At 35.6% G+C, this 20753-nt stretch overlaps 2 protein-coding genes and 1 non-coding gene across 3 annotated transcripts in view; all 3 read left to right on the plus strand.

The window, feature by feature from the left end:
• The first annotated feature begins 5592 nt into the window (after positions 1-5592).
• Positions 5593-7230, plus strand: LOC142548706 (dof zinc finger protein DOF3.7-like). Its single transcript, XM_075657192.1, has 2 exons — positions 5593-5714; positions 6343-7230. The coding sequence occupies exons 1-2, from the start codon at positions 5691-5693 to the stop codon at positions 7078-7080; spliced, it is 762 nt and encodes a 253-aa protein (XP_075513307.1). The 5' UTR covers positions 5593-5690; the 3' UTR covers positions 7081-7230.
• Positions 7231-9465: 2235 nt separating this feature from the next.
• Positions 9466-9601, plus strand: LOC142550396 (small nucleolar RNA Z247). Its single transcript, XR_012821355.1, has one exon. It is a non-coding gene; the product is annotated as a small nucleolar RNA Z247 (small nucleolar RNA).
• Positions 9602-13399: 3798 nt separating this feature from the next.
• Positions 13400-20753, plus strand: part of LOC142548723 (ubiquitin-ribosomal protein eL40 fusion protein) — a 43188-nt gene continuing 35834 nt past the window's right edge. Inside the window, exon 1 of the mRNA XM_075657217.1 lies at positions 13400-13409. The gene's annotated coding sequence lies outside the window, so the exon portion shown is untranslated. The remainder of the gene's footprint in view (positions 13410-20753) is intronic.

The following is a 20753-nucleotide window of genomic DNA, read 5'->3' on the forward strand; positions in this document are numbered from 1 at the left end:
TTGAATCCGTTACTAGAATTGGGCCACTTGGTTAGATGAAGTTCAATAATACAACATAACTTGTAGATGGGCTAACGATTATACATCGTGGATTTTATCTTTTTTTTTTATAATTATTATATTTTTATATAAAGGGAAAGGCAAATAATAATTTGGCAAAAGTGGGCAGCGACATGCGTGTATTATAGAATCCATGACGAGCTCAGCTCATTTTGTGGACAATGTACGGATTAGACATCGGCTCATGTTAAAGATAAACATAAATTGATTATATATTTTTGTTTCATCGAATATTAGGTTTGAGTTTTATAAAAAAAATTAAAATTATATATCATTATATCTTCGTATGTATGAGTTAATCGTCAATATTTTATATCATATCGAATCATTAGAAGTAAATAATGTTTTACCGTTGGTAAAAATTTATTTAGAATTTTGATGGAGGAGGACATAGCAGCGCAGCTACACTTAATTATTTACTTGTGCTAAACCAAAGCACTTGATGTACCTACTCGATGAAATTCGTAATTAATTTATGAGGTGGGAATTAATTTTAATACACTTGAATATATATTGCATATTTGATTACATTATATAAGATAGCGACAATAATGGCAATAAGCACAAAGCCAACCCTCAATTACTGTTTTGAGTAGGTCTATTGTGAGACGGTCTCACGAATCGTTATTTGTGAGACGGATCAACCCTATCGATATTCAAAATAAAAAGTAATACTTTTAAGTATAAAAAATAATATTTTTTTATGGATGACCCAAATAAAAGATCTGTATCACAAAATACGACATGTGGGACCGTCTTACACAAGTTTTTGTCTATTATTTTTTATATAAAAAAGTGAAATAGTTCTTTATTTTTTTAAAATAAAAAAATATATATTTGCAACAACTTATTTATTTATAGAAAAAAGTATTTAATTTTTTTTAAAAAGAATAAAAAAAAGTTAATTATTGTCCACCAATTAATGTACATACTGTGACGTCGGCGCATTTCCAAATCCCAAGTAGCTGGCGTCACTTGGCTGCTAGATTGGACGGTCCAGATTGGCTATACAAGGTTCCGTGTTCCAACGTTTTGAGTTTCAAGGTCTACCTCCTGGTAGGCATGCTTAACGGACCGGAACCGACCCGGCCCGTTAAGCCCGGAACATGATCCGAAATGAAAGAATCGGACCCGAAACCATATACAATTCATTGGTTTGTGGGTTGAACCGGTTCAGCATATTCTGAACCGGTTCAACCGGTTCCGGGTCCGGTTTCAAACCGGTTCAGGATCGTATCCGGAACCGACCCGGAATCGGACCCGGACCCGGACCCGGAACCGGTCCCAAACCCGAATTCAAAAATTTTTTTTAAAAAAAAATAAAAGAAAATAGCTTTTTGGGCCAACGGCTGCATTTGCAGCCGTTGGACACTGCAGATTTCAGTAGCCGTTGCTACTGAAATCTGCAGTGTTTTTTTTTTTTATCAATTTGGGGGCCAAAGTGCAAATATACAATCTTTTTTATAACCCCAAAATTCATCTATAAATACAAGTCATTTTTTACATTTCACATATCAATTTTCTCTCAACTTTTCATTTCTCTACAATCAATATCTTTCTTTGCTATCATATCTCCAAATATATTCAATAATTGTGTTATAATTTTATCTATAATCCGTATTATTTTTATTGTTATATATTTACTATTTCGCAATTTATTCATTTAAACAATTCGAATTTCAATGGCATCATCTTCAAATCGTCGTGGTGGTAGTGGCGAATACGCTCCCGACTTTGGTGAACATTTTGGCTACATCCCTGATTTTGATGAAGTTGAACCTGGCCATGAGGATGAAGAAGCCATGGAACTCCCCAACAAAGATGTAGGGACGCCATCGTCTAATCGAGCAAGCAACACAATCTCAACGAGCACGACGACAGCCCGTGCAAAGTGAAGCAAAGTTTGGGATCACTTTGATATTGAACAACAAGGTACGAATAACTCTTTTGCCATTTGTAAAATTTGCAAAACGAGGTATTCTTACAAAACTGGTGGTGGTTCTGGTGGTACCGGAACTTTGAAAAAACATTTAGTTAAGGTACATAAACTTGACCCTGATACGCTACAACCATTCGGTAGGGAACCAATACAACAACAAATTAATCCTTCTAGTGGTAAAGCTTTTACAATTACAAAAAAAATTTCTCGGAAAGCCATCGTAAAGTTTGTTACCAAATGTTGTCAACCTTTTATAATAGCTGAACAAGAAGGTTTTGTTGAATTTACTAGTACTATTCAACCAGTTTTCACAATATTTCTAGGCACACACTTAAGAAATATTGTTTTGATATTTACAAAGAATATAAAGAAACACTAAAATCGCATCTTTCAAATATTTCTTGTAGAGTTAGTTTGACAACTGATATTTGGACTAATTTAAAATATGAATCATATCTTGTTGTTACATGTCATTGGATTGACGAAACTTGGACTATGCAAAAAAGAATTTTAGCGCTAGATCATTTAGAATCGTCTCACAACGCATACACTATCGCTAGATATGTTTTAAATGTTGTTAAGATTTATGGCATACAAAATAAAATAATGTCGATAACTTTAGATAATGCGAGTGCCAATACTCTTGCAATTAAATATCTTAAAGATTCACTAAAACCAATTTTAGAAGGTAATTTGCTTCATGTTAGATGTGCATGTCATATTATCAACTTATGTGTTAAATGTGCATGTGATGAACAAATGTCCACTGTAATAGAAAAATTCAAATTATGTGGGAAATTATTACGTGAAAGAAGATATGGACGTGACTGAAAAACACTAGTCAAATCAGCCGGAATTAAATTTAAAAAATTTCCTCTTCCTATTGAAACTAGATGGAATTCTTTATATCACTTGCTTCATACTTTATTACGTTTTCAAGATTTATTTACTCCGTATTATAATAATATTACAACACAAGCTTTAATACTAACAGACGATTATTGGAATATTTTGAGTAAATGTGTTTCTTTGTTAGAAATTTTTAAAGAAGCAACCGAAAAATTTTCTGGCATTAACTACCCTACTTCAACCATGTTTCTACCTTTGCTTTTCAATATGTTTTATAAATTTATTGAATATCGCGATGATTCTGTTATGCGTGATTTTGTTTCAAATATGGAAAACAAATTTTTAAAATATTGGGAAACTATCCCAATTGTGCATGGTTTAGCAACATTACTTGATCCTACTCAAAATCAATGAGGATTAGACGTGTTTTTTGAATATTATGCTAAATTTCTTAAGAAGAATGTTGACGATCAAAAGAAGTCAATCATGCATTCTCTCCAAGAATTGTTTGATTTGTATGCTAGTGAACAATGTGATGAACCGAGTGCGCAGCCGGAGGAGATGCCGACATATAAGAGCAAAAGTGGAGCACTGAACTTCTTTCAAAGTTTGAAACGACAAAAGTTCAAAGAAAAATCGGTGACAACAACCAATTACAATGAGATCCAAATTTATCTAAGTCAATATATTGAGACTACGGATAATTTCGATGTTCCTGATTGGTGGAAAGTAAATTCTAACCTTTATCCAGTGTTATCTGCAATTGCAAGAGATGTCCTACCCATTCAGAGTTCAAGTGTTGCTTTCGAATCAGCATTTTCAGTATGTGGAAGGATCATTGGTGACCAAAGAACTAATTTAAAGCCAGAAACACTTTCCATGCTAACGTGCCTACAAGATTGGTTTGCAGCAGAAAAAAAGAATAGGACCTCTGGCGCGATCGACGAATTCCAAAGCTCAAGTTCGACGAAGATCCAGAATATTCCAAATATATTTTAATAAATCGTGATGAATTTTAGATGTTCAATTATAAAAATAAATGTTTAAGTTATTCTGTTATATTTTTTTTTATGTAATCACAATTATTTGCAATCAAAATACTAAATAAAAAATTGTCCATTAATATTATTAATTTTAATTATATAGTAAAATATAATAAATTAAAGTTCGGAACCGGTTTAAAACGAACCGGAACCGGTTTATTCGAAGCCGAACCGGTCTTGGTTTGGATTGGTTCCAAGTTTTTCAACTTAGAACCGGAACCGGTTCCTAACCGGTTCGAACCGGTTCCGAACTCACAGGACCCAGAACCGGTGGGAACCGGTCCGAAACCGGTCCGGTGAAACCGATAAGCATGCCTGCCTCCTGGTAGGTTGGAATTAAGGGAGTTACGGAGCATAAAAATTTTTAATTTTTTTTACATTAATAATGATACATTGTTTAAAATATTTATGTATCTAATTAAGAAATTTCACATAATATACTCCTAAATACAATAATGACGTGGCTGCAAATAATTGTTGTTAAATCTTATATCACGTCGGGAAAAAAAATAGAACTCCGAGAAAATCAAAATAATTATACTAAAGTAAAATTTATCTAATTAGATGATCAAAAATATAAAGCACACATTCTCTTATATCATCTATACTAGTCCACACATGTCATTTCCATTTTTTTCTGATAAAAGTAATATGACATCAGGATCCAAAGATCCGAGGACATTACATGTTCTGTGATATGAATGGTTAATACCCGAAAGATGAAAGTTTCACCAATATCGTGCAACATAGTGCATGGATGAATCGATTCATACCAGAATAAGAGACGTAAAATATTTGATAAGAACTACTAATATCAACATGATATATATTCTTTTTGCAAGTTCAACACTTAAAAAATTCGAAGTTAAGTGTGCATGATTTTGTGGAATTATGAGATAGGTGACCCCCGGATGTATGTGAACGAGGATGTAAACAAACTAGAAAATCTTATGTTGGTATAAAAGTGATGATCCTAAAAAATAAATTTTGCAGAATAAGGTCAGTAACGTGACCCAGTGGAAAATTAACGTTCTACCAAATAATATCAAGCTCGAGAAAAAAGTTCAACTTACGAGTTTCAGGAATATTGATTTCTTTCAAACCTAAATGGAATTGGGTACTTAATACAAAAAAAAAAAGAGTAGGAAATGAGAACCCTTAAAAAAAAAGACATTGAAGTATTAATTTTCTTTAAATAAATATTACTTATAATTTTTTGAATTATATTGATTTATCATTAGTATATTATGTATTTTTCATCGTCTCATCCACGAGCCAATCGGTGTTTTAAGAAATTGATTCTTGAAATTTCAAGAATGAATATTATTCACATAATGCTACTTCAATTTCTATTCGTCTGTTCTTATTCGTTCCATAATGCAACTTCTATTCGTGTATGTTCTTAATCGTTCCAAAGATCGAGCATCTATACTCTTCCTTGAATCGATTTTCTATTTTCGATCTATATATATATGTGTGTGTATAATCCACATTAGAATTGATAATAAAATTATATATATTTCGGTTTTTTTGTTTTCAAATTAATAGAAATGATTGAGAAAGGTTAGATCTATCCGGTCCACGTGAACCCACCTGTTCTACTTGCAATATTTATCATCATCCCCCACTATGAGCGGGCACGTATTGTAGGAAGAAAACACACAGAAACGCCAAATACTAACCCTTCATGTATGTAGCTTTCTTGCTTTAACAAAAGTGGTTCACTTTCCTTTCTTTCAACACCCTAACTCATCTTTTTTCCTCTCTTCCTTCATTTCTTTTCTACTTTCCTTTTTGCTATGGATGATTCTCAGTGGACACAGGTAAATTAAATTTTTTTTTAAAAGAAAATTCTTTCTAGGGTTTAAAGATTTATAGGGTTTATTTTAGATATTGTTTTTGCAATTTCTATATTTTTTTTTTCTGGATGACAATTTTAAGTTGATCACTTAACCTTGTTGGGTTTAACAAACCCCACCAATCTTTTTTGCTTTGAATTTGTAGTATTTGTGGCGACAATTAATCATGTTAGAAAATAGTACACACTTCCTTATTTTATAGTTTATCATATGTAACTTTCTGATCAATAATTCACTTTTGTTGGAAAAAAAGAAAGTGGATTCAGTTTGTTGATATTGCTTTTGTGGAAAAGCTATAGCTCACATGTTATCGTCTGTTTTGATTCTTATATTCGTTTGCTTTCTTACCTTCTACTAATTCTCAAGCAAAAGTTTTAGCCTTTCTTGATTTTTCATCAACATCATGTACTGATTTCTATAAAATCAAGCTTTTAGCAATCATGATATTGTGACCTAAAACTGTGTTTTTGAGCTTCTTTTCTCAATCTGTTGTTCAGTTTATTCATCAGATCCTTCTGCATGCATTTTTATAGTTCGATTGCGAAATTAGTTAGTTCTTCTTACAATTTCTTTTAAATCTGAAATAAATTAGGGTATTGAAGTTTTTGTAAACTCAAGGCCATTAGGCGTAGAAAAGAAGCAAAGGCCACCAAAAGACGAAGTTTTAAACTGTCCAAGATGCAACTCAATCAACACAAAATTCTGTTACTACAATAACTACAGTTTATCTCAGCCAAGATACTTCTGCAAGACCTGTAGAAGGTATTGGACTAACGGAGGTTCTTTGAGAAATGTTCCTGTGGGGGGAAGTTCAAGAAAGATTCGAAGATCATCCCCGTCGTCAAAAAAATCAGCTCAAAATCACGTCCCATCAAAAGTTCCACCTCAAAACCCCGATGTTCAAGAAGGGCAAACCCTAAATTTGGCCTTTAATCCGTCCACTTCTTTTAACAGCTTTAATGGGGTGTCTCAGTTTGTTGGTCTGCCAGTTTATCTTAATATTCCCCACAACCCTAATATCTCTCAGTCATGGGGGTTAACTAGTTCTTTTGTTAATGATCCCATGCCAATGGCCGAGGATACAAACTCGATAATTTACCCATCTGGTTTAGTTTCTACGCAAGAATTTAAGCCATGCTTGAATTTTTCATCAGATTGGGTAGAAAATAGATATGGGAATTTGCAAGGAGTTGATCAAGATCATGATAATGGAAGCTCATCAAAAATTATCCTCCCATTTGAGGGTTTGAAGGCAAATGAAGAATTGGATCAAGAAAGATCGAATGGAGATATTTGGAATGGAATGCTTGCTGGAAGAGGTCCATGGTGAAATCAATATATATTTAGTAATCGTTATATGATGAATTTAGATTTATATGTTGTTTTACTTCGGTAGATTTACCGATGTAATTTCTTTTTTTAAAAAAAAATCATGTGAGGGAATTGGTTTTAATTTATTTTGTTGGCATGTGTTTAGTTATTCTTCTTTAATCTTTTGAAGTTCATAATCATCTAGTGTGATACCTTTGTTCCACATCTTAAAAAGGAAAGATTTAAAATGAGTTTATAATGGCTTACAATGGACTTCTATAGCAACTTGGGTTAATCATTTTCGTAAAAGCGAGGACGAATACGAAGTAGTTGCTATAGGGGCCCATTGTGCAGTCACGCAGCCGCGAGCCTGGGCTCGGGGCGTGATAGAATGGTATTAGAGCCGGTCATCGACATGAAACACTGAGAAATAAGTGCTATGCGAGGCAAAGTGCTACGTGCATGGGAGCCACTTCTTGAACCTGCGAGGCAAAGTGCTAAATGACGGGAGTCACCTCTTGAACCTGTAGGAGCCACCTCTAAATTCTCGGCGCTGGTGGATCGCTGGGTCAGGCCGCGACGAGGATGTCGCGTTCTGCAGGAGGGGTGATTGTGATACCCTTGTCCTACATCTTAAAAATGAAAAAATTTAAAATGAGTTTATAATGGCTTACAATGGACTTCTATAGCAATTTTCTCTCTAAATTGTCTTCCACCATTAATCCCTCGGGATTTTGCGTTCTACGCTCTTGTTTTTCTTTTCTTTTTTTTTTTAAAAAAGGATATGCTATGATTTAGTGATTTACCTCTCTTTTCTTCTCTTAAAAACATGGATTACATGTACATGTGTACAGTACACTCGACATATTTCAAAATAAAACTTCACTACCATTGAATAATGAGATGCTACCGTCCCTATTGATATAGATGTAGTGACGTAAACCTCTCTCAACACAGGATACAAATGGATTCATTCCCACATTAGAGTAAAATCTAAGCTCTCATTGTATAAAACGAAATAATAACGAGTTCAATCTAAATTAAATATTTTGAGCGATTTTAAAATTGGGTTGTAACGATGCAACTTTTTAACCATTTTTGAAGAAAACATGACATTCAATTTTTTGAGTAGCTTATAAGGCGTTAGACAACTTATTTTATAACCTCGCAAGTCCCGATAATTTTTTTTTATTATCAATAAACTCTTTTAAACGGCTTAGCTTTGATATAGTTTACAAGCTAATCTTTATAGGCAATAATTTGTGTGAGATAGTCTCACGGATCGTATTTTGTGAGACAGATCTCTTATTTGGGTCCTCCATGAAAAAGTATTACTTTTTATGTTAAGAATATTACTTTTTATTGTGAATATCGGTAGAATTGACCCGTTCATAGATAAAGATTCGTGAGACCGTCTCACAAGAGACCTACTCATCTTTAAAAACCCCTATATATGGTCAACTGAAAGAAACTTGTAAACATCGATGTATAGTCTCACGAGAGACCTACTCATCTTTAAAAACCTCTATATATGGTCAACGAAAGAAACTTGTAAACATCCGATGTATATTATGTCAAACTAATTTTAAAATATAAAAAATCCGATGTAATGATCTCATCCGAATAACGTTAGGCATGAGACAGTTAAAGTAACTCATGAAGCCCAAGAAACAAATTCATAGAGCCTATTGTCTTAAGCCCATAGGATATATGGCTAGGCCATTGTCTTAAGAATAATATAGAGGAATCAATCAGTTACAACAGAATTGTATATATCTCTCCTCACTTGTAAATGCACAGTACAGAAGAAATGAAATTCACGTTGCGCATCTCTTTCTTCCCTTTTTTATTTTCCTAATTTGGTATCAGAGCCATCATCCATGGCTGACGCCATCTCCGGGAGTGGGTTTACAACTCACACCTCTGTTAATCCATCAGCCAATACAAGTTTCTTACTCGTGAATCCAGCTAACCAGATTAATTTGGTTAAGCTTAATGACGAGAATTTTCTTTTGTGGAATCTCCAGGTTCTTGCTGGAATTCAGTGGGTTGGGGTTAGAAAATTTCATACTCGAGCATCCTCATGTCCCTTCTAAAGTGGTTCACGGTGAGAACATTGCCGAAGACGTCAACCCCCAGTTCATTACCTGGAGTAGACATGATCAACTTTTATTTTCCTTTCTATTGTCTTCCATGTCTGAATCTGTCCAAAATCAAATGATCGGATGTGATACGTCCTCCCAACTTTGGATTCGGGTATCAACAATATTTGCACTCCAGATCAAAAGCTAAGGTGATGCAATACAAGCTACAACTGCAAACCATGAAGAAAGGAAATCAAAATATGAAAGATTACCTAAGCAAAATGAAAAACATTATGGATACTTTAGCTGCTTGTGGTCACTCAATCAGTGAGGATGATCAAATCTTATATGTCCTCGATGGCATTGGCTTGAAATACGACTCTGTTGTCGTTCACATTACTTCAAGAATTGATACTCTAGCATTATCAGAGGTGAATGCTCTTCTGCTAACTCATGAAGGACGCCTGGAATCTCATAATATTAACAATGAAACGTTATCCTCAGTCAGTTAATGCAGCTACTGTTGCTCCTACAAAGAGGACTGATGATTCTTTTTCATCACGAAGCTCATTTCCTGATTCCTCTTCACTACGAAGCTCCTTTCCTCGAGGCCGTGGTCGTGGCAGGAATACTCGGGGAGGCAAGCGTTTTTGGAACAAAAACAATGGCCGACCTGTTTGTCAAATTTGTGGAATCACAGTTCATGTGGCTGGAATATGTTATTACAGATTTGATGCCGAGTATACTGTTAAACCTCCAAGCTCTGCTCGATTCCCTTCATCGGGTCCTCTTCGATCACCACAACAAGGTCAATATCGATCTCCTCAGCCTCCTTATCCATCAGCAGCTATTGCAACTACCACATCTGAATCTGCAGGAAATGAGTGGTGGTTTCCAGACTCTGGAGCTTCTCACCATGTTACGAACAATCTTGGCAATCTCACACTTGGTTCCGAGTACACTGGCGATGGTAAGGTTCATATGGGCAATGGTGCAGGTCTGTTTATCTCGCATATTGGTGAATCTACATTTGGTTCATCTTCCTTTTCTTGACCTTTCCATTTGAAAAACCTACTTCATGTTCCTCACATAATAAAATTTTTTTTAAGCGTTCGTCAATTTACTCGTGATAATAATGTCATGTTTGAGTTTTATCCTTCTTGTTGTCTTGTGAAGGATCTAGCCACGCGAGTTGTTCTTCTTCGAGGAATTTTACATGAAGGCTTATACAAATTCAACCTTGGGCCACCTCATTCTCCTGCTGCATCCCAACCTACATGTCTTCACTCTACACTTTCTGCCAAGTGCTCCAGTCCTCATTCCTCACTTCAGCATTCAATCAAGGCCTCTTCAAGTGTTCTAGATCAGTGGCACTATAGATTAGGCCATCCTCCTCTTTCTACTGTTAAGCAAATTCTATCAAATTGTAATTTTCGTTTTCCAATAAATGAACGTATGCATTTATGCGAATCTTGTGAACTTGGCAAAAGTCACAAACTCCCGTTTCCATCTTCTCATACACAATTCTCCGAACCACTTGAACTCATTTTTGCAGATGTTTGGGGTCCTGCCCACACCCTTTCTCGAAATGGTTTCAAGTATTATATAAGCTTTGTTGATGCCTTTAGCCGTTTCACCTGGATCTAATTTCTTAAATTAAAATCGGAAGATTTCAAGTGTTTGCACACTTCAAAACTCATGTTGAACTTCAACTTAACAAACAAATCAAAGCCTTTCAGTCTGATTGGGGTGGGGAATTTCAAGCTATGAGTTCCTTCCTTCAAACCAATGGAATAAAACATCGAGTCTCTTGCCCTTATACTTCGAAACAAAACGGGGTTGTTGAACGAAAACATCGGTACATTGTTGACATCGAACTTTCTCTTTTAGCTCATGCATCAATGCCCTTATATTTTTGGGATGCTGCATTTTCTATAGCAGTCTATCTCATAAATAAATTACCTACTGTAGCTCTTCAAGGAAATATTCTCATCCAATATCTGATAAAAAAGCCATCAGATTATTCCCATCTTAAAACATTCGGATGTCTTTGTTTTCCATGTCTCCGTGATTATAATACTCACAAACTTGACTTCCGCTCAAACCCATGTACATTCATTGGTTACAGTGACAAACACAAAGGTTACAAATGCATTAGTGCTACTGGTCGTGTCTTCATTTCTAGACATGTTAAATTTCATGAACAAAGTTTTCCCTTCTCCAAGTCCCATGTTGAGTCTAGTTCAACAGTCACACCTCAATCTTCTCTTTACTTGCCAAAAGTTCCTCCATCTCCATCTGTTTTTCCTTCACATTCCATGCCTCAACCTGTCATCGCCTCATATACTCCTTGTCCTCCACAATCGACCGATACACCTACTGTATCATCTTCTACTTCTCTTCAATCCCAGTCAGTCCCTACATCAAGTGATACACTCTCCACATCTCCTTCACCTACTCTCACAGCTCCTGTGTCTCCCATATTGAATCTTCATCCAATGGTTACTCGCTCCAAGGACGGGATTTTTAAGCCCAAGGTTAATCTATCTTTGCATTCTAATATATGGGAACCATCTTCTTTCCAAGAAGCAAGCACACATCCTGAATGGTGCAAAGCTATGGAAGCTGAATATCAAGCCTTGATGCAAAACCATACCTGGACACTTGTTGAAGCAAACTCTAACATGCCCATCATTGGCTGTAAATGGGTTTTCAAACTAAAAACTAATCCTGATGGTTCCATCGCTAGACACAAAGCCCGTCTTGTTGCTAAGGGCTATTCTCAGACTCCGGGTGTAGAGGCCTAAAAATCCGTGCTTGAAAATTTACGGAAAATTTAAAATTTTTCTTTTAAATAATTAAAATTGCCTCATTCATAACTGAACTGATAAATAAAGTTTGATGTTCAAAGTGGCAGCGGAAGAAATTAACATTTTCGAAATAACAGTAAAAGGTTTTTCCAACGACATTTAAAATGTTTGAGCCATCAAATAATAATAAATGCTGAACTGAGGTCCTCGGGTCCTACTACTGCCGACTCGAGCCTGCTCACTGGTCCCCGCCCTCGGTCCCGACATCATCAGCACCTACAACAATCAAGTCTAGTGAGTCTAAAGACTCAACATGCATATATCGTAAATAGCAAGTAAATAAATAAATAATAAGCTTGCATGCAAGTGAAAATATCATGTCATGAGGCATAACGTAAAAATGTCGTGTCATGATTAATTATAATACGTGCATAACTGAACTGAAAATCATAGTGAAAATGTTTGCTCCTTGGAGCCCTGTACTGAAATAGCCTGTAATAATTTTCTGGTGAGATTATGGTCTACGCATGTGGTCCCTGAACTGAACTGACCGGTAACTGGCGACCGGGCCTGTAACTGGCGACATGACTTAGTAATGTACGTCTGATCAGACCACTACCACAGTACTGGGTGAAACAACTGAACTGACCGGTAACTGGCGACCGGGCCTGTAACTGGCGACAGGACTTAGTAATGCTCTCATAACCGGTAACTGACGACCGGACCGGTAACTGGCGACCGGATTTAATCATGATAGTAAAGTGACCACAAGCCATATCGCATAAATCTCAAAATTTGTATTTTTGCACGTAATATAATTAAATAACTGAATTAAATATCCTGTAACAATTTTACTGAATGGATTGGATCGCTCCCAGGCTCGCTGCAACCTAAATATGCCATGAAAAATATGCAATAGTTTTTACTTGACCAAACCATGCAATTAAAAACCAAAAACTGAGACAAATGCGCCTAATGACTTCGTATTTAATCATGACTCCGAACCAACACTGAAACATCATGTAGTCATGATTAAAATACGCCTAAAATGATAAAATAATGCTCCTAAAATGATGAGGGCCGAAATCTAGGTGAATGAAGGCCAAAACATGAAACGCTCTTTCGAGAGTCAATTTGGCACATCGCACCGTAAATTCTCGTACGACCTCAAAAATGATCCGAATGACGAACGGTCAAAAACATGACCTTTCTAACTCAATGAGGCACTGTCCAGTCCAAGGCCATGGGCTAAAAGCCAACCGTGTACTCGAACAAGCCACTGAACCGTCACAAGCAAGTTGCTGTCCACAAAATACAGCAACTGTGCTTAGGTTTCTTGCGTCGTTTCGAGACTACAGGCCATTGGGGCTTGAACCACCGACCAGAGACTCTTACCAACATCCTAAGGAATGATTTGAACCATGGCTATGGGTTCTAGGCCAGCCACAATTCGAACCACACCAGCAAACAACCGAACGTTCCAACCGAGAACAAATTCTGCACGTAGGATGCATTGCTTTTGTTTGGATGTCACGAATTGTTCCAATGGCCATTTGATTGACCATGACACGATCTAGACTTCTAGGGGTATGGTATGAACCGTGGCTAAGGGCCATAGGCTAACCAAGATCCACACCATTCCACCAAAATTTCGAAACACACATGATGTACAAAGGAAGAAGCCGAAGGGGAAGGGGCTGTTCTTGTTGTTTTAATTTAAAAACCGATTAACCATGGACCAAGCCACCAAAAGGGCGACTTAGTCACGTCATAGACATGCTAGGGAAGTGATCTAACCATGGCTATAGGCCTTGTGGCAGCCATGATCAGATTCATTTCCCAAATGACAGAAACTGAATTTTCGAAAAGCTCAATTGGACAATAGGTGGAGTTGCTGTCGTTTTCGTGTTTTCCAGCGTGCATGGGGTTAAATGAATAGACCAACATGGTCCTAATGCATCCTATTACATGTCTAGATGTCGCCTTAGGAGCCTGGAATCGAGCCAATACCTGAAATCATGGAAACAAAAGAAACCGTGAAGCTTGTCATGGAACCGAAAATTCTGCATGTTAAATTTTCTGAAAATTGTTGGTACATTTCGGTTTTAGCATGAAAGTGATGATCATGAAATGTAAAAATAATGATAATAGGACTTGATTGAAGAGTCAATGAAGAATATATGCATGCCTGGTTTCGTTTTGAAAGAAAACGAAAGAACGAGACGATCCGGCGCGGAGGAGGTGGAGCGCTTCCTTTCCTACCTTACTAGCTCTCGATTTTTCTCTCTAGTTTCCTCTAGTGCTAGCCACGATTTTTCTCTCCAAAATCACTCTGAATTTCGAGACTAAGGGAGGGGGAATGGTGGTTAAGAGGGTGAGGAGAATGGGTGCAAAATATAGGGAAGAAAATCAAGACCAAGTCTACCTCTCATTCAAATTTTGAATTGGTTTGATCAAGTCTTTTTGGGGGGAGCATGGCCGATATTATCCATGATAATTAGACTAGGATATTGCTTATTAATAAACTAATTAAGGTTTATCAATAATTAAAAAGGTTATCATGCTAAAAAAATGACAAAGAATGGGTCAAAGGTGAGTTGGCATATCCTTGCTCAATCTACTAAGGGTGGCCGAAAATCAACACTAAAAATGAAGAGAAATGTTGTTTAGTTACTAAATTTATAACCCTTAAAAGCCTCACATATCCTTTAAATAATTTAGTGAACTAACCCCTTAATTAAGGAAGTTAAATAAATTTATTTTCTACTCACCTCAAGTAACTTAAATAATTCCTTAAACTTCCTTATTAACTTAAATTAACTTACTTGCTAGCTAAAATAAATTCTGGAAATATTTTCTAAATCTTAAATTTTATCTCTAAACTCCAACTCCAGTCCGGCCTCACTGAATTAACTGAAATGATAAAAATCAAAATACTGCATAAAATAATTAACTTAAGGAAAAGCATTTAAATACTCATGAAATAAAAATCATTTTAATTTAAAATACTAGAATTATGCATGGCTTATACGTAGTCTAAGTTACGGGTTCTACACCTGGGCTTGATTATACAGAAACATTCAGCCCAGTTGTGAAGCCCACAACCATTCGACTTGTTCTCTCTGTGGCCGTTGCTAAGGATTGGAGAATTCAACAAATTGATGTCAATAATGCTTTTCTCAATGGTAGACTTACTCAGCTTGTGTATATGCGTCAACTCTCGGGTTTTGAAGCTCCAAACAACAATTCTCTTGTGTGCAAACTGAATAAAGCCATATATGGTCTCAAGCAAGCCCCGAGAGCTTGGTTTGCACGGCTCTGTCATACTCTCAAGCTTATGGGCTTTGTTGAATCCAAAGCTGATGCCTCCTTATTTATTCAAACTCATGCTGATTTTATCATTTATGTTTTAGTATATGTTGATGACATTTTAATTACATGAAGTGATAATACTCGGGTTCGATCACTCATTTCAGCCTTAAACAATCAGTTTTTCCTTAAAGATTTGGGAGATGTGAATTATTTTTTAGGCATTGAAGTTTGTCGTTCATTGAATAAATCAATGGTTCTTACTCAAACCAAGTATGTGCAAGATCTGCTTCTTCGAACCAAGATGAACAATGCCAAAGCCTTGCCAATCCGATGACTTCAGGCCTTCATTTATCTTGTAAAGATGGGGATCCATTCCCTGACAGTACACTTTATCGGAGTACAGTAGGAGCTCTTCAATATCTAACCATTACCAGACCTGACATTGCATTTAGTGTCAACAAAGTCTGTCAGTTTATGCATGCTCCCACATATTCTCATTGGAAGGCGGTCAAGCGTATTTTGCGTTACTTAAGTGGCACTCTTGGTTTTGGTATTCGTCTACATCATAGTTCTGCATTTAACCTTCATGGTTTCTGTGATGCCGATTGGGGTAGTGACCCTGATGATCGTCGCTCCACGTCTGGTTTTTGCCGGTTCTTTGGGTCCTCCCCTATTTCTTGGAGCTCCAAGAAGCAACCTATTGTATCGAGGTCTAGCACTGAAGCGGAATACAGAAGTGTTGCTAATGCCACATCCGAGCTGTTGTGGATTCAGTCCCTTCTCTCTGAACTGCACATTGCTGTCTCAAATCCACCTATTTTATGGTGTGACAATCTCAGCACCATTGCACTCACTGCTAATCCAGTTTTACATGCAAGAACTAAACACCTGGAGCTTGATCTTCACTTCGTTCGTGAGAAAGTTTTGGCCAAACAACTGTCAGTACGTCATGTTCCTTCGACTGATCAACTTGCAGATGTACTTACTAAACCATTGTCTACAATGATGTTTCATCGACTTCGGTTCAAGCTTAGCGTAGTTCCTCATCCCCTGCTAAGCTTGAGGGGGCCAGTTAAAGTAACTCATGAAGCCCAAGAAACAAATTCATAGAGCCCATTGTCTTAAGCCCATAGGATATATGGCTAGCCCATTGTCTTAAGAATAATCTAGAGGAATCAATCAGTTACAACAGAATTGCATATATCTCTCCTCACTTGTAAATGCACAGTACAGAGGAAATGAAATTCACGTTACGCATCTCTTTCTTCCCTTTTTTATTTTCCTAATTGAGACGACCAGGGACTAAGTTTAAAATATCGAAAATCCGATGTAATACTCAAACTTGAATATATATATTTTATTTAAATTACTTTTTTATATTTAATTTTATCGTCAATTATATATTTAATGGTTGATTTTGATAAAAATTGAATATCATCTCAATTAGTATCTATGAAGTCAAGCTCGATTGTACGTATAATAATCAAGAATCTCTATATTGAGCTACAAGTATAATAATCTTTAATCCAAAAGTGAAATCGAGTCTGCTGATTTACCATCTTTGCATCATACAATATGCCTTATACTCGGGGACGTAGCCAGAGGTTTTTCATCGGGTCGCAAAAAACGACAGTTTAAAATAGCTGTCGCCAAATATTGCGACTATCTACTTTTATACCGTCGCACATGGCAACGGGTAAAAAAACCGTCGCCTAATATGGCGACGAACATTATTATAAACGTCGCCAAAGGCGACAGTCAAAAAACCCGTCGCACAAAATGGCGACGGGTTTGTTCGAATAGTCGCAAAATAGCGACGGTGGTTGATTATCCGTCGCTAATATAGCGACGGTTGTGAATAAACTGTCGCTATGTTTACTAGACGACGGTTTGTCATAAACCGTCGCTATTCCACCCGTTTTAGTAACATGTTTGTTATTAAATTAGAATTTGATAGTTCCTACTTGGATATATTTTTGTTGGGCTAGACTACTTGGATACCTAAACATTTCGACCAAAAATCTTGTCGGACAATTTTACACCTTTGCCCATACTTCTCCTCAGCTCCGCCCCTGAATATACTTTACATTTAAATGCAAATGATCGATCCATGCATGAGTTTTAAATTTAAATCGAGATTATAACTTTCATAATTTCATTTAAAATAAAAAGTTTTCAAAAATAAAAATCCTCTCCTATTCTCGAGTTGAATGTACGTACGAGTTTCCAAATACAATAACGGGTAAATTTTTTCACATACCTCGAAAAACAAATGGTAATGGAACATGAGAAACTCCGTATTGGTGAAGAAGAAGGTCTAATTCCTTCACATTGTGGCAAAGAAGCATACAAGAGTGATATTGATTCGGCTCAACATGATCACGTACATTTAGCCTAACCATGTCGACCGATTCGGACGACTGGGTTTAGCCGCGTCGCGTTGATCCGAAAGCAATATCACACCATGTCTACCTCTTCATGGAAGACAATTTTCTCTAAAGGGGGATATGATTAAAAGTTCTATGGATTGTGCAAATCGTGCAATATCACCTAATTGTATATATAAGCACAAAGGGTACTGAACTTTCTTTTTTCCTTTTTTTTTTAAAAAAAATGATGATGAAGATAACGAGAGGTTCAATATTCAATGGAATCTCTCCTATTCTAATTGGTGGCACCTATAATTATTTAATTCAATAATTGTCCACGTTTGATAGAAAAATCGGAACATGATGTTTGAGTAGTTGTATGGTTTAAAATATTTGAGTTGCACAGTTACCATCAGTTATATTTTTTGTTAAATCAAATATTTATGAAATTTATTAATATTCCTTTTTTCATGAATTAACAAGATCCAAGAATCAACTATATATTATTCTAGTTTTCGATTGTTTTTATACATGGAGAGAAGACATAGCTGAGGATAGTATGGAAATTGCACATGATTCGTACGAGATTGTTTAATTTACGACGACAAACATGGTTTAATTTATATCTTTATTTATAATATTTTATCACGTGGAATTAATTATTCAAATTCATATTTGTTTATAATAATTAACGTATTAGTGGAGCGATATTAATTAATGATTGCATAAACAATTGAATAGATCTTTAGGTTATTAATTATAAAATAAAATGGGAAAAACTTGTGTGAGACGGTCTCACGGGTCGTATTTTGTGAGACAGATAATCTTATTTGGATCATCCATGCAAAAGTATTACTTTTTATGCTAAGAGTATTACTTTTTATTGTGAATATCGATAGGGTTGATCCGTCTCACAGATAAAAATTCACGGGACCGTCTCACAAGACAAATACTCAAATAAAATAGACTTTTCTCTCTTTTAATTTGGCAATTAGTAAGTTCGCATCGTTCGTACGTTTATCTTTTCAATTGCATTGTCATATTTAATATCCTAATCTTAACAGAAAGTGATCAGAGGGGGACAATTTTCTGTTACCAACTGAAAAAAATTTCACGTTTTCACAATATTTATAAATATTTTCCCATCGATAATTTTTATAATGTGTAATTCACATTTCACAGTACTGTTAATTTTACAATTAATAGTTTTGAATTTGAACGCACTTTTTAATACTGATATGCAAATTAATATTTTAGCTAATCAATACTGATAGTTTTAAATTTGGATGGTAGAATATGATTAGTCTCTGTCAAGAGGTCAAATGTTCAATCTCTTTCTATTTCTGTTATACAGAACTTCTCCAATGTGATTTACTCGGTCACCATAGTTTGTACACTGTTGTTTGATATTTTGGGTTTACCTAGATTGCAACAAATATAGCGGCTGCGGATTCTTAAGGTTTATTTTATGTATGTATATATAGCAATCCATAGATTTCTCGAAAATTTAAGTTACTATATATTATTATTATTATTATTATTATTATTAAGGGCCAATCTATATATTATGCATAATTAATCAATTCATAAAAATTAAAATAGTTTAAAATTCATATGCGTTCGTTTCGAATCTTACATAGAATCCTATATAGTATTAATTATGTCAATTTGATTAATTTAATGTAGTCAACATTAACAGTGAAATCCAGCTGTGAACTTATCTCATACACAATATAATATTTTCCCTTTCCTCGCACAATTATTTTTCCTAGATACATTCCCATAAATATATACTATATATTGACTCAAAACCTTTTATAATTATGATCAAGTTGCAGCAAAATAATTTTCAAGTGGGTGTCCAAATTAATGGAGTTAGACCTAGCCAGGGGACTGAATCAAACCCAGACCCAAACCCGCGTGGTCAATGGGTTTGACCAGAAACTGGAACCGGAATCGCCATAAGATAGTCCGATTATGATTTACGGGTTATAAACCTATCATCTCGTCGGGTTGGACGGGTTCGACTCGACGGATCGGTCAATTTAATTTTTAAATTTAAAATGACCAGACAAGATCGGTTGATCAATTAACCGTTGAAGATCTACGATAACGATTACGTGATTGTTGTCGACCCGATGGGTCAACTCATCGAGTCGACGTTCTTTTTTCTTTTCTTTTTTTTAAAAAATATCGTTTGAAATCAACAGCTAAGATTTTGTTACCCATCAGGTTGGCCCGGATTAAGATCGACAGGTCGAATGTTGCACAATTTTATTTATTTATTTTTTGGCTAATTTTTTTTATAAATAACCCCATACTTTCATATTTTTCACACAATTTTCTCCCAATATGTAATTCTCAATTGTTTCTTGATTATAAATATATCAAGTCTCAATTATTGGTCTATTGTCACTTGTTGATTTATTTTCATATTTACACAAATGACCGAAGTTGGATGAAGTCGTAGGGGTGGCAAAGGAAAAAGGAAAGGGCATCATGCCACCCGAGTTCGAGCATCCCAATTTGGCTTCATTCAATACTCCGATGAGGAGCATCAAGAACGTGAACAAGAGGCTCAACAAACATGTCATCGTCAAAGTCAAGAAAGTATGAGCAAATCTGATGACACCTAAAAGTAAAACTCGAGCGATGCCTCGCACAACATCTAATATCTTCACCAAACATTTTAAAAAGATGATGCTTCCCTCTGGTGATATGCATGCCAAATTCAAATATTGTTTGAAAACTTAAAATTTTCAACAAGAAAATGGGTTTGCAACTTTGACGTGGCATGCGAAGAAAAATCATCTGGTGTAAATTGGTATTGATGGTTCTCAAATTCAAATTCCGGCATTCTCTTATCAATCGGGTAAAGATTTTAGAATTTTTAAATTTGATGAATCTGAATTTAGAAAAAAAAAGACTAAATTTTGTGTTGTTGAACAACTTTTTTTTGTTTAGTGATAAATCATCTTTTGAACATTAGCTTTCTATATAAGGGTCAATCCTTTATAGAAAACTAGATTATCAGCAGTATCAACGTAACGATTATTTCAACGCTAGTTTGAGCTATCATCAACTACTACTTATCTTCAAGCTCAACATACAGAAAAG

This window comes from Primulina tabacum, chromosome 6 (assembly GCF_025594145.1).
Source record: "Primulina tabacum isolate GXHZ01 chromosome 6, ASM2559414v2, whole genome shotgun sequence".
In the NCBI taxonomy this organism is placed as follows: Eukaryota; Viridiplantae; Streptophyta; class Magnoliopsida; order Lamiales; family Gesneriaceae; genus Primulina; species Primulina tabacum.